The following is a 12,812-nucleotide window of genomic DNA, read 5'->3' as shown; positions in this document are numbered from 1 at the left end:
GCTCCTCACGGGGCCAGATGGGAAGGGGCTGCTGCAAGCGGCGGGTGGGTTCTGCGCAACTTGGGGGACTGGAGGTCTGCGTGCGTCTCCCCCACCACCCCCCGGGGCAGGGAGGAACTTGGGAGGGGCAGCCACAAGCAGTTGGGGTCCCACAAGCCAGGCCTAGGAGAGCCGGTAACCATTTCCGGCTGTTTGGATTCAAATACACTCACTGTGAAACCACCGGCCCCAAACCTGCCTTTCGAGGCTTGCCCCTTCCTGCCTCAGGGCTGGGGAGGCAGGACCTCCCCCACACCTCAGTTTTGGTAATAGGAGGCCGAGAAACAGCCTCTTTCTGGTCCTCAGTTTCCCCAAAGTGAGGGGAGGGGGCAACACTGGCCTAGCCCAGACCGTCTGCGAGCGTCCCCCACCCTAACTCCCCAGACTTTAGACCAAGCGTAGCCACCTGCTCAGAGACCCTTAAACGCCGCAGTGGGGCGGGGCTACGGGCGGAGTCAAGAAGGCGCCAACCACCCACAGGCTCCTCCCCCTCCCAAGTCCTGCCCCGGACAGTGTGGACCCTCGGTAGTCCTAGAGGCCTCGGCCCAAGTCCCCGCTCCCAGCCCCTGTGGGCCCCACCCAGGAGGACGCCCCGCCCCCGGCCAGCTTGGCAGGCCGCTGACCTAGTATGGACACAGCACTGGGAAGAGAGGCGTGGAGGGTGACGCCTGAAAGGAGGCTGGAGAGTCTCGGGTCCCGCCCCCATGGGCTGCCCCCTCCTTCGGAGGGGACGCACCTGCCGGTTGTGGGGGCAAAGCGCGGTGACTGCGCAGCTGCCGCGGTGCCTGCCCAGAGCTAAAAATATTTCCCAACAGACAGAGGAGTAAGGAGGTTCCCAAGGAGAATCAATTTATTGAAGAGTGGGTGCAGTTGGTCAGACCCTTAAATAGGAGGGGGCAGGGAGCCCGAGGACAGGATGGGAGCAGTGTCCTTAGTCACACTGGACACTGGGGCCTTGAGACTGGGGGAAAATGGGAGGTTCCAGGAAAAGGCTGAGAGAACGAACTCCAGTATCCCCCCTCTGGGTGGGGACTTGGGGCTGGCCCAAGGGATTGCAAACAAGCTCAGGGGCCAGTTTGGGGTCTGGTCTGGAGGCTCAGATGGTCTCATCAGGGGCCGGCAGGCGCTTGCGTGAAGGATCGACGCCCCAGATCTCCCGGGCGTACTGGGCAATAGTTCGGTCACTGGAGAACTTGCCTGATGTGGCTATGTTCCGGATCACCATTCGTGTCCACTCTCTTGGATTCTACAAGCCAAAAGAGAGCTCTGGGTTCATTGTGCCGGTGGGGTCCCCAGCTTCCACCACATCCCATCCAGGGCCACCAAAGCCTTGCCAACCCCTGGCCCAGGGCCCCTCACCTTGTACAAAGCACTGACTTTCTCCTGGCACTTAATGTAATCTTCATAATCTGCAAAGACTTTAAACCTGGAAGGGAACAGAGAGGCAGGAAGCTCCATGAGATCAAGGGCCAAGCCCGTGCTGTCCTGATGGTGTGCGAGGGCCAGGAGAGGGAAACTGCTTCCAGAAGAGCCTGGCCCCAATTGCCCAGGACCCCCACCCAGCCTCCCCACACACGGCACCTGAGCCCAGTTCAGCCCAGCAGCCCCACCTGCACGGTTCCCTGGCCAACCAGCTCACCGGTCATGGTGCATAAGCATGTTGACGATGTCCTTGAACAGGTCTGGCTGTTTGGGGGAGAAGAAACCACTGCTCAGCTGCTCAATGATATGCCGAAGCTCCGGAATCCGGTCATAGTACTCCTGGGCGTTGTACCTGTGGGGGAAGAACAGTCAGCACTGTGGCCAGGAGTTCCTGGCTCCTCCTCCAGAGAAAATCCAAAAAGTCCTAAGCCTCAGGGCCGAAACCCAGGCCCCAGCCTGCGGCGGCCCTCCCTGGAGCTGCTGCACCCCTCTGGAGGACCCTCTCCCTTCTCTGCTCAGCTTTTCATCCCCCTTGTGTAGTTGAGGCCTGGAGACGGCAAAAAGGTAAATGTCTGAGCCAAAGGCCCCAAACCAAGTGTTCTTTTTTCCCTCCCATACACCACCACCTCTCCTAACCAGTGTGTTTCCTTCCTAAATGCTTTTCTCGCTCCCTCTCCCAAGTCCGTCCGCCTTCGGGCCCCAGGAGGAAGCACCAGGCATGTCCTCGGACCGTCCTTAAACTCGGACCGTCCAACCGAGCCCATCGCTGGCCTGGCGCCAGCTTTCTTCCCGTGCGCCGCTTTCTGAAGCAGTCCAACCACCCCTCAGCCACCTGGGTTCAAAACCCTCCCCGAGGCCAGTCTCCTCTCTTTCCTCGCCTCCCCACTTCCAACCGGCAACCAAGGGCGACTCCTCAACAATGTCCCCCACCCCCATCCCCAGCACTGGCAGTGCGGGCCATTCTCCTCGCATTATGGCGCGGCGGCCTCCACGCTGGGCCCCCACCTGCACCTTGCCCCCCGCAGTCCGGCCTCCACCTTACACCCAAAATTGTCCTCCTGGAGCCTGCTTCTGAACGTGTTGGATCTGGCTCAACACATGTCCTGTCCCCCTCCTATCCAAAGGATAAAGTCTGAACTTCCTAGTCAAGCCCAACAGGAGAAATTTCCTTTCAATATTTAATGCCAGCTCTCAGAAGCAGGTGGTGGGAGTGTGAGCCGCTACCAACTTTCTGGAAAGCAATTTGGCAATATGCATCAAAAGCCTTAAGAACTCACACTTGAAGAAGAAGGGAGGAGGAGAAGAAGGTCTCATACTTTTTTTTTTTAATTAAAAAAATTTTGGGGGCGCCTGGGTGGCGCAGTCGGTTAAGCGTCCGACTTCAGCCAGGTCACGATCTCACGGTCCGTGAGTTCGAGCCCCGCGTCGGGCTCTGGGCTGATGGCTCAGAGCCTGGAGCCTGTTTCCGATTCTGTGTCTCCCTCTCTCTCTGCCCTTCCCCCGTTCATGCTCTGTCTCTCTCTGTCCCAAAAATAAATAAACGTTGAAAAAAAAATTTTTTTTTAATGTTTATTTATTTTTGAGAGAGAGAGACAGACAGACAGAGTGCAAGGGGGGAGAAGCAGAGAGAGAGGGAGACGCAGAATCTGAAGCAGGCTCCGGGCGCTGAGTCGTCAGCACAGAGCCCAACGCGGGGCTCGAACCCACGAACCCTGAGATCTTGACCTGAGCTGAAGTTGGACGTTCAACCGACTGAGCCACCCAGGCGCCCCGGTCTCATACTTTTTTGACTCAGAAATATATCTCCTTCTAATAATTATCTTCAGGAAATAGAGATGTGGGCCTAGATATAAAAGGATAGGCTCGCAGTGATATTTACACTAAGAAACAGCAGAAATCAACCTTAATGTCCAACAGTATGGAACCGGATAAATAAATTATAGCATGTCCATACGATGGAACCCTATACAAACATTTTTAAATAAAGACTATTTAGTAACATGGAAAATGCCTCACCAGTGCGGACATCAGGCTTCAAAATTGTACATGTGTTAGTCCCAACTTTCAAAACCCTACATATATACACACGCATAGTGATACACGTAGAGATAGGACTACAGTGAGGCACCTGGGTGGCTCAGTCGGTGAAGCATCCGCCTCTTGATTTGGGCTCAGGTCACGATCTCACAGTCCGTGAGTTCGAGCCCCACGTTGAGCTCTGCGCTGTCAGCACCGAGCTTGCTTGGGATTCTCTCTCCCTCTCTCTGCCCCTTCCCTGCCCCCTCGCTCTCTCCCTCTCTCTCAAAATAAATAAAATAAACATTAAAAAAGTAAAAACAGGTGATTAAATTATGAATGACTGTTATTCTTTGTGGTTTCATATTTTTCCAGTTAAGGAGCACATATTGCTTGTATGATAAGAAAAAAATTTTTTTAACAAATTTTAAGAAATCTAATATCTACTTTGGAGAACCGCATTTCTGGCCACAAGCACAGCTGTATTTACTGTCCTCATTTTTCCCCTTTTGCCATGCCTGCCAGGGAGCTAAGAATTCAATTTTACTTCCAGAAATTCCAGCAATAATATCATAGCCTACGATTGATATCATTTTCTGCTCCTTTTCCTTCAGTGTTGTGTTCCTTCTTTCTTTTCCCATGCCGTTAACCTCATTTGTTGTAAGTCATCCCAAAAGTTCTCCGGAACCCTAATGGCCATAACTGAGACCTTGTGCAGCCTGGGCCGGCCTTTCCAGGTATGCCCCTTGCTCCCAAGCCCTACCCTCCAGTAGCCACACCTCCTCGGGGCCTCCTGCCCATGGACTGTGAACTTTGGAGCCCTTGACCCCCATACCCTCTCTGGTCGAGCTTTTCCACGTCCTCCACCCGCATGCCAAAGATGAAGAAGTTCTCTTCTCCCGCCTCTTCCGCCATCTCCACGTTGGCCCCGTCCATGGTGCCAATGGTCAGAGCCCCATTGAGCATGAACTTCATGTTGCCGGTGCCCGAGGCCTCAGTGCCTGCAGTGGAGATCTGCTCGGAGAGGTCAGCAGCTGGGATCACTGTGGGGCGGCAGCAGGGGACAAACTCAGCTCCAGGGAAGGTGCCACCCCAGCTGGGGACTGTGGAGTTAGGCTGGCCCGAGGTACAGCCCCCCTCCACCCCAACCCTCCCACAGTCACCAGCTGAATCTCCCTCCCACCGCCAGCCCCTCCACCCCACTCCGCCCCACTGCTTGGTGATCGTTGGCCATCTGAGGTCTGAACTTGGACTGGACTCTCTCCCCACCCCTGCCCCACTGTGTGCACGATTTGAAGGGCAAATCTTCCCTATAATTTCACCCTGTACTGCCCGAACCCCCCCACCGCCATCGGGGTGGGGGTGGGGGGACATCCTCATGATTTGAGCATTGTCCTGTCCAGATTCGTCTTCCAAGTGCAAGTACCCCAGGAACAGGTGACCAGTACCCCTTCCTGGGACTGAACTAATCAAAGCGTCCCTCGGGCGGCACCCCACCTTTCTCGGCCAGCGAGACTCGGTAGTTCTCCAGGAAGATCACACGGAGGCGGTCTCCTACCACTGGGTCGTGGTTAACCACATCCCCAATGGCTGTGATGAGTTTGATGATCATCTTAGCCATGTGGTATCCAGGGGCAGCCTGTGGGAGCACAGTCTGGGGTCAGCTCCACAGCCTGGCCCCCTACCCTTAACCTGCAACCCAGCCAGGCTGACCTCAACCCGGCTGTCAAAGGATCAGAGCCGCGGTCTGCGGCCTGGCTCCTCACCTTCCCTCCAATCATCACAGTTCGGGGCACAACAAACCTATTGGGTTCCTGCTTGATGCCTGTGGAGAAACAGAGATCAGCGGGCCAGGTTTGGCCTCCTGACGACACCTATCCACCAGCGCCCTAGACAGTAGGCCTGATTTGGGCAACCGCTTGCTATGTGACTTCCGATCTGTCACTTTCCCCTCTCCGAGCCTCAGTTTGCCTGTCTATGAAATGGGGGTAAGTCCATGCCCCAAGAGCTGTCCCGAGGCCAAAGGAGACGTTGACTAGGAGGTACGTGGTACACGGGGCGGGGGGGCGGCTACGCAGAGGGGAGCGCCAAGAGACAGAGGGCACCCCTGCCACTCACGGTTGTACAGGGTGATGATGTGGAGGCAGTTGAGGAGCTGGCGTTTATATTCATGAATTCGCTTCACCTGGATGTCGAAGAGCGAGTTGGGGTTGATATGGACTTTGTACTCCCTCTCCAGGTATGCGGCGAACTTTAACTTGTTTTCCTGAAGGCAGGGAAGACGGTGGGGGGGGGGGGTGGAGAGCTTCACCAACGGGCCTCAGCCTCAGGAGATCCCACAGTGTCATTTCTTTCCCAGAAAGGGAGCGTTCAGAAGGCTCGCTCGCCACCTTTATCCCTGCGTGCGCCAGGGCAGACATCGCTAATCAATGCCAGCACTCTTCCAGTGCGGTCAGATGATGCCCTGTCACCTTGGACTCCAGGCAACGTCTACCAGGCCCGAGGCTGCTGGGGAGACAGGCCCCGCGGGCCATCCCCGAGCCGGGCCCGGGGGCTGGCGCCTCCAGCGTGCTTCCTCCCGCCCTGGCACCAGTGTTCCAGGTCGCCGCACTCCGTACCTGCTTCACTTTGGCCACATCCCGGATAAAGGCTTCATCGTCCACGTATGAGAGCAGCTTGCGCAGCTGGTCCAGGTCGGAGATGTAGTCCTCCCCGATGCGCTGTGGGGCGGTGGCTGTCGATCAGGCCTACACCCCTCCTCCAGCCTCCCGCACAGAAAGGTCCCTTTCCGGCGTCAGCCAGGCCTCACCCCCTGCAGACAACCCCTCCTTCGCCAGCCTCCCCGCTGGGGCGTGGTGTGGGCACCACCATCTTCCCGCTGGACCCTGAGCTCTGATGGCTGACCTCACGGGACCCCAGCAGGCCTTTCTCCTGGCCTTTTCCTCTGACAGACAGTGACCTTGACGCCCTGCTCACAATCTCTGCTCCTGTCAGTCTCACTTCAGATGTGACCTGTCCTGACCCTCTCCGAGGCTGACCTCCATAGCCAGGCCTCCATTAGCCCACAGAGCGTCCTCATGCAAACAAGAAAATGGTCCCCCTCCTCCAGGCACATGCAAAGCTAGGCGAACGCAGCGCAGGGTGGATTTCGGCCCTCCACTGGGCCCCCTGCAGTGGCCCACCTACGTGTCCATGCACAGCTGGTCCCTGTAGCGACCCGTGTTCACCCCTACTGGCCACACAGTGACCTCTCACCTCAGCAATGACCTCTGCCAGCCCGGGGTTACAGAGGACGAGCCAGCGACGAGGGGTGATGCCATTGGTCTTATTCTGGAATTTATGTGGCTCCAGCTCGTAGAAGTCCTTGAAGCTGCAGGACGGGGTTGGAGGGTCACTACCCACCCCTGCGGGACGAAGGTCTCCTCCTGGAGGCCCTACCCTGGTTTCTTGCTGAGAGGGGCCTGGGGATGAGGGTGTGGCTGTATGTGAGAGGAGATCATTTGGGGACGGGATTGTACTGGACATCAGGGCCATGATGCTCATAAAAGCTGCGCTACCTGTGGAGAGGGCCAGCTGGGGTCAGGTGGTGAGGGGCGTGGGGTGGGCGGGGCCAGCGGGGGGCGGGGCCTGGGGAGCGGGTCTCACATGGTCTTCTTGAGGATCTCGGAGTGGATGCGGGCCACGCCATTGACGGCATGCGACCCGGCGATGCAGAGGTGGGCCATGTTGATGCGTTTCACTGCGCCCTCCTCCACAAGCGACATGCGCCGCAACCGGTCCACGTCCCCCGGGAAGACGGCTGCCACCCGCTGCGCAGGGAGAGCCCAGAGCTCAGACGCCGCCGCGGCCTCCAGAGCCGAGGTCCCCAGCCCCGTACCCCCAGCACTCTACCCACAGCCCTGCACCCTCCAGCCCAGGCCTCCTCCACTCACATTAAGGAAGCGCTGATTGATCTCGTAGATGATCTGGAGATGTCGAGGCAGCAGCGTCTCAATCAGATGCACGGGCCAGCGTTCCAGGGCCTCGGGCAGTACCGTGTGGTTGGTGTAGGCACAGGTCCTGACCGTCACGTCCCAGGCCTGATGAAGAGGAGGGGGGCGGTCAGGGACCCCGGGGCCTGAGCCCTATGGCTCCCCACACACACAGAGTGCGGCCAGGAGCCTGGGCCCTGTCACTGGGGGACAGGTCCTAGGACACTCGTCCTCGGGGCCTGACGCTGCTGTCTGCTTTGTGCGGGCTGCCCTCATGGATTTCTACTTCCCAGACCGGGAAAGGCAACCCTGAGACAGAGAGGCTCAGGCGGGGGTGGAGAGTCCCGGAGCCCACCTTGTCCCAGTCCAGCCTCTCCAGATCCACCAGTATCCTCATGAGCTCAGGGATGGCCAAGGAAGGATGGGTATCATTCAGCTGGATGGCCACCTGCGGGGAGGGGGTTGGGAGTCAGGCTGGGATCCAAACCAAGGCTATGGTCGCTGTCCTTTGCCCCTTCAGAGCCCCCTCCGCGTGGTTCCAGCCTGGAGCTGGGTGTGGCGGCCCTCGGGGGGGGGGGGCAGCAGCGGGCAGGAGGGGGAGGGAGGTTCCCAGGTTAGGTGCCCATCGATTGAGGATCCCGAACAGGCCACCCTCACACACACCCCCAGCCCCCACTTCCTCATCTACGACATGAGGGGGCAGCCTGAGGCTGGAGGGGAGAGGCGATGGCATGCATCACAGGAGGTGTAGAGGGGGGCCCGCCCTGGGGCCTGGCACCTTATCCGGAAAGGCGTCAAAGCTCGTGCGCACGGGGTCACGGCAGCCGAACTTGGAGGACTTGAAGCGGCGGATGATGTCCTGGAGGGTGGCGGCCACCACAAAGTACTCCTGCTTCAACCGCAGCTCCTTCCCCTCAAAGAACTAGGGACGGTTCAAGGCAGGGCTGAGTCAAGGGGGTGGGGGGTGGGGGGTGGGGGGTTCTGATGGTGCCACAGCGTGGCCGGGAGACTCCTGCCCACACCAAGCCCCTTGCGCCCTGGACAGCCCCTGCCTCCAGGACCCAGGGGATTTTCACCCACCAGGTAGTGGAGGGGATGGTGTGAGGACGGGGGCATTCGAGGACCCGGAGTATTGTCGGCATCGCCAGGGAACAGGTCCCCCAAAGTGCCCTGCCCCAACTCGCTGCCCCCAGGACTTAGGTGTCCTCTTAAAGAACCAAAAGTACTTGGGGGGCGGGGGTGGGGAACAGGACACGACAGGAGCCAACAATACGTCCTGGGTGCTGCGGGGCGCCCGGCTGACTCAGAAGAGATGTGACCCTTGATCTCAGGGTTGTGAGTTCGAGCCCCACGTTGGGGGTGTAGAGATTACTAAAAAATAAATAAATAAACTTAAAAAAACAAAGGATATGTCCTGGGTGTCACTAGGGCGCCAGAGGCTGTCCCTCCCGTTTTCCGCCCTCTCCTAGGCTTTCAGGTGTCCCGCCCCCAGCCCAGGAGGTGACATACGTTGTCGTTGGGGTACAGGACGCGAGAGATGTTCTCCGCCAGGTTTCGGTCCAACACAGCCTGGATGTAGCCACCGACGTTGACTGAGGGGTGAAAGTGGGGACAGTGTCGGGCCCAGGCTGAGCACAGGCCGGGGCAGGCAGGGGTGCGGGCAGGCGGCTGAACTCACAGTCCTTGAGGTTGAAGTCATTGGGGGCCTTGGCCGACCACAGGCGCATGGTGTTGACGATATTGTTACGGTAGCCAGGCACAGGAGTGTCGTAAGGCATGGCCAGTACCACCTGCAGGCGTGTCGGACGTGGTGGCAGGAGCTGGGTATCTGCCACGTGACTTGGGGGGCCCCCGAGAGCCACAACTCCTGCCTTTGTCTCCACCCTGCACCAACCCCCCAGCCCCAGGTTCTACTGCCCACTCTGGGTAACCGTGAGCCAACCTCTCAACCTCTGTGGGCCTCATCCATAGAGAGAGGGCCCCCCGGGGTCTCCCCACCCACCCCCATCCCACCTTGCCCGGCTGCCTGCGAGGATTACAGGGGGCAGTGATGAGTCTGAAGCCCAAGGCGGGGCTCCGTTGGGGGCCACTCTACAGTGATGGGGGTGAGCGGGCCCGCCTGGCCCGAGCACAATCTAGAAGATACTCTGGACTCATCAGAGGGCTGGGGGACCCCGGGGCCTGGCTGAAGGGGACACAGACGTCAAGTCCATCCGAAGGGCATATGCCTGGTTGACCACCGGGCTAATTAGCAGTGACTAATGCTGGTCCCACCTCCCACAATTAGCAAATGGCGATCATTGCTGCCAACAGCTGCCCGCTACCACGGGGCTGGGGGCATAAGCACTTCTCCAAGGCCCGGTGCCCTTTCTCCCCAACACCGAAGCAAGTTAGCCCCTGATTGGAAAAGAGTGGAAGGTGCAGCTCCGAGAGGGAAGGGACTGGCCCGAGAGCACAGAGCTAGGGGGCAGCCAGAGCCCCTACTGAATCTTATCATAAATGACAGCCCGACAATGGCCCATTCTGAAAGCCTAGAGGTTTCTGTGCAGCCGTCTGGAGGCCTATGACCTACAGCCATGGCAAGAGAGCTGACTGAGCTGAGATTCAGACACCTGGTTTGGCTTCAGGCCCCCTCTCACTTGTTGTGTGACCTTGGACAAGTCAGTTCCTCTCTCAAGGTTTTAATTGTCTCCCTTTCTGGGGGGAGTCAAGTCACCGTGATTATTCTGGGATGAGTCTTGTGGGGTGGAAAGGAGCCAGGTCGGGGGAAGGGCACTGGTGGAGCACGGCAGGCTCTCTCCTCCCCCTGGGCCCTGTGCTTGGCTTGGCTCCTCTGTGACCCTGTCTCCAGCCTCTCCTGACCCAAGCTGTGTGACCTCGAGTAAATCACTTAACCTCTCTGAGCCTCAGTGCCCTTCATTGTAAATAGCACTGAGTCCGGTAGTCTCCAGGCTCTCTCCCCATATCTCCCTGTTTTCTTCCAGAGCCTCTTCCTCCCTGCTTCCCCCTCCCTGGGGGCTCCCCCCACTCCCTGGCCTCACCCTTACCTGTGTGTCCACCCACTTGGCCCCCTGGCTGGTGTGCTCCACTCGGCCATAGAAGTGCACAGGCAGCGTGAACTCGGGTCGGGCCTTCTCCCAGGGGTTTCCGTAGCGAAGCCAGTCATCGGCCTCCTCCATCTGAGTCCAAGGCAGGTCAGGGGAGAAAGAAAGGCAGTGTCAGACCCAGGCTCACACACACCGCGGGAGGCAGTGGGTAGGGCAGGAGCAGTGGCCCTGCTGGGCCCTCTACGGCGTGTAAATTAAGGGCCCTGGGGTGGCGCCCACCCCCGGTCTGGTGGCATATCCCATGGGACATGGTATGTGCGTGGGAGTCTGAGAGGTGGCACAGGTGTGGGTGCCTGTGCAAAACCAGCAGGCTTTGGGGCCAGGGGGAAGGAACAAGGATGCCTTCTCTCAAGGCTGAGGCTGGTTCTGGATCTATCCGGAGCTGGATGACCAAAGGGGGGGGTCCGCTCCATCGTGCCTAGGGCCCCACAAGGCCAGGGCCCGAGGCTGCTCACCTGCCAGCCCCCACAGATCTTCTGGTTAAAAATCCCAAACTCATAGCGGATCCCGTAGCCGTAGGCAGCCAGGCCCAGTGTTGCCATGGAGTCCAGAAAGCATGCTAGGGGGTTACGGGGAGGTGGGTGTCAGGGACCCGGCACACAGGAACCCTTCTGCCCGCCCCACCCCTGCCACCCTATCCACTCACCGGCCAGCCGACCCAGGCCCCCGTTGCCCAGCCCGGCGTCCTCCTCGATCTCCTCCAGCTCCTCCATGTCCAGACCCAGCTGGAGGGGTGGGGGGAGGGGTGGCAGTGGTCAAGGCCAAGGGCCAGCAGGTGAGTCCCCCAGTATCTCAGGCTCACCCCGCTCCCGTCCCCCTGCACACCTGGTAGGTGGCTTCGTCACAGGCATTCTCCAAGGCCAGGTTCACCATGGTGTTTTGTAGCGTCCGTCCCATGTAGAACTCCAAAGACAGGTAGTAGATCCTCTGCCCAGAGAGACAGATGGGTCGGGGAGGGGTCAGCCCTCCGGCGTCTAGCCAGCGCCTCTCACACCTCCTGTCCCACTCCGGGGGCCTGGCACGTGCCAGCCCTGTCCCTGTTTATTCTTCTCCCCACCACAGGCTTCAGGACCCGTCAGGAGGGTACCGGTCCAGCCTTTCCTCTGACTTTGGACACATCACTTTTGTTCTCCTAGCTTCCGTTTCCTCGTCTGGAAAAGGGAGCTGCCATATCTACCTCAGGGACTGAGGTGCCGAGGACAGGCGAGACCCTCTTCCATCGCACACAAGCCTCCCAACAGCCCAGCGGGGAATCGGGGAGCAGAGAAGCCCCCGCAAGTGCTCCCCAAGAGGGGGAAGGCTAAGGTGCCTTAGAGAAACCAGTCATTTACTCAAGGTCACACACACTGACTCACGGCTAGAGTCGGCCCCCTTCTGTCCTTGCAGGGCCCAGGTCCCCTTGATCCTCAAGCCTCAGCCCCGGGAAGGGGGACAGAGAGGCACCAGAATCCAGGATGCTGGGTCTCCTGGTTTCCTGGGTCCCCTCCCTGCCCCACTCGCCTGCCCCTCCCCCTCCCCTGCCCAGGAGTATCAGGTTGCTGACATTTACCGTGACCCCAAAGACACTTGATCCCGCTACCACCACCCCAGCTGCCGCAGCCTCGCACCAGCACCACCACACTCACATGTAATGACCCACCCTTCCATTTCAGGTCCGCCCTGACCACCCGCAGGGGTCTCCCTGACCACCGGAAGCCCCTCCGCTCTCTGAGCGAGCGCTAGGCCTTTTGCCCCCAGCCCGCCTGACCCGCGCCACCCGGCCTTGCCCCCGCCCCAGGTCTCACTGCCTGGATCGCCCCAGCACCCCATCGCACTTGGCCATGGCGCCCACCGTTCCCGACCCTCCAATGTCAGGAACCCGCTGCTGCAGAAAAGCCAGACCCCTGGAAGGGCTGCCGCTTGGTGGAGCTCTCCCGGTCCCCTGCTGGGGCCCCCAGCCCACTGCCCACCCAGGATGCCCCGAGCGGCACCTTGGGGTCCTTTTCGTAGTAGTGCTGCTGCGTGCGGATCCAGCGGCCCACGAGGTGGTCGCGGACGGTGTGGGCCAGCGCAAAGTAGTAGTCTCTCGGGGTGGCCACATTGCGGTCTTTCACAAGTGTGAAATGCAGGTGCCGGTTGAAGTTCTTCTTCAGCTCCGTCACATTCTCCACGCCGGCCAGGCCACGCACGCTAATTTGCTTCCTTTTCTCCTGGTCTGACAAGGGCCGGGACATGGCTGCAGGAGGGCGGGCCGGACTGATGGGTGGCCTCAGCAGTG

The 12,812-nt window shown here is 59.5% G+C and overlaps 1 protein-coding gene across 1 annotated transcript; it reads right to left on the bottom strand.

The window, feature by feature from the left end:
* Positions 1–867: 867 nt before the first annotated feature.
* Positions 868–12,812, bottom strand: PYGM (glycogen phosphorylase, muscle associated). Its single transcript, XM_047824080.1, has 20 exons — positions 12,526–12,812; positions 11,381–11,482; positions 11,202–11,280; positions 11,011–11,114; positions 10,496–10,627; positions 9,127–9,238; positions 8,958–9,040; positions 8,227–8,370; positions 7,804–7,896; positions 7,410–7,556; positions 7,123–7,286; positions 6,733–6,847; positions 6,096–6,197; positions 5,596–5,743; positions 5,244–5,302; positions 4,975–5,116; positions 4,313–4,520; positions 1,679–1,813; positions 1,399–1,465; positions 868–1,285 (listed from the first exon to the last, which is right to left on the bottom strand). The coding sequence occupies exons 1-20, from the start codon at positions 12,766–12,768 to the stop codon at positions 1,136–1,138; spliced, it is 2,529 nt and encodes an 842-aa protein (XP_047680036.1). The 5' UTR covers positions 12,769–12,812; the 3' UTR covers positions 868–1,135.

Source organism: Prionailurus viverrinus, chromosome D1 (assembly GCF_022837055.1).
Source record: "Prionailurus viverrinus isolate Anna chromosome D1, UM_Priviv_1.0, whole genome shotgun sequence".
NCBI classification, from domain to species: Eukaryota; Metazoa; Chordata; class Mammalia; order Carnivora; family Felidae; genus Prionailurus; species Prionailurus viverrinus.
The sequence above is the reverse complement of the archived record's forward strand: the minus strand, read 5'-3'. Positions and strand labels throughout refer to the sequence as shown.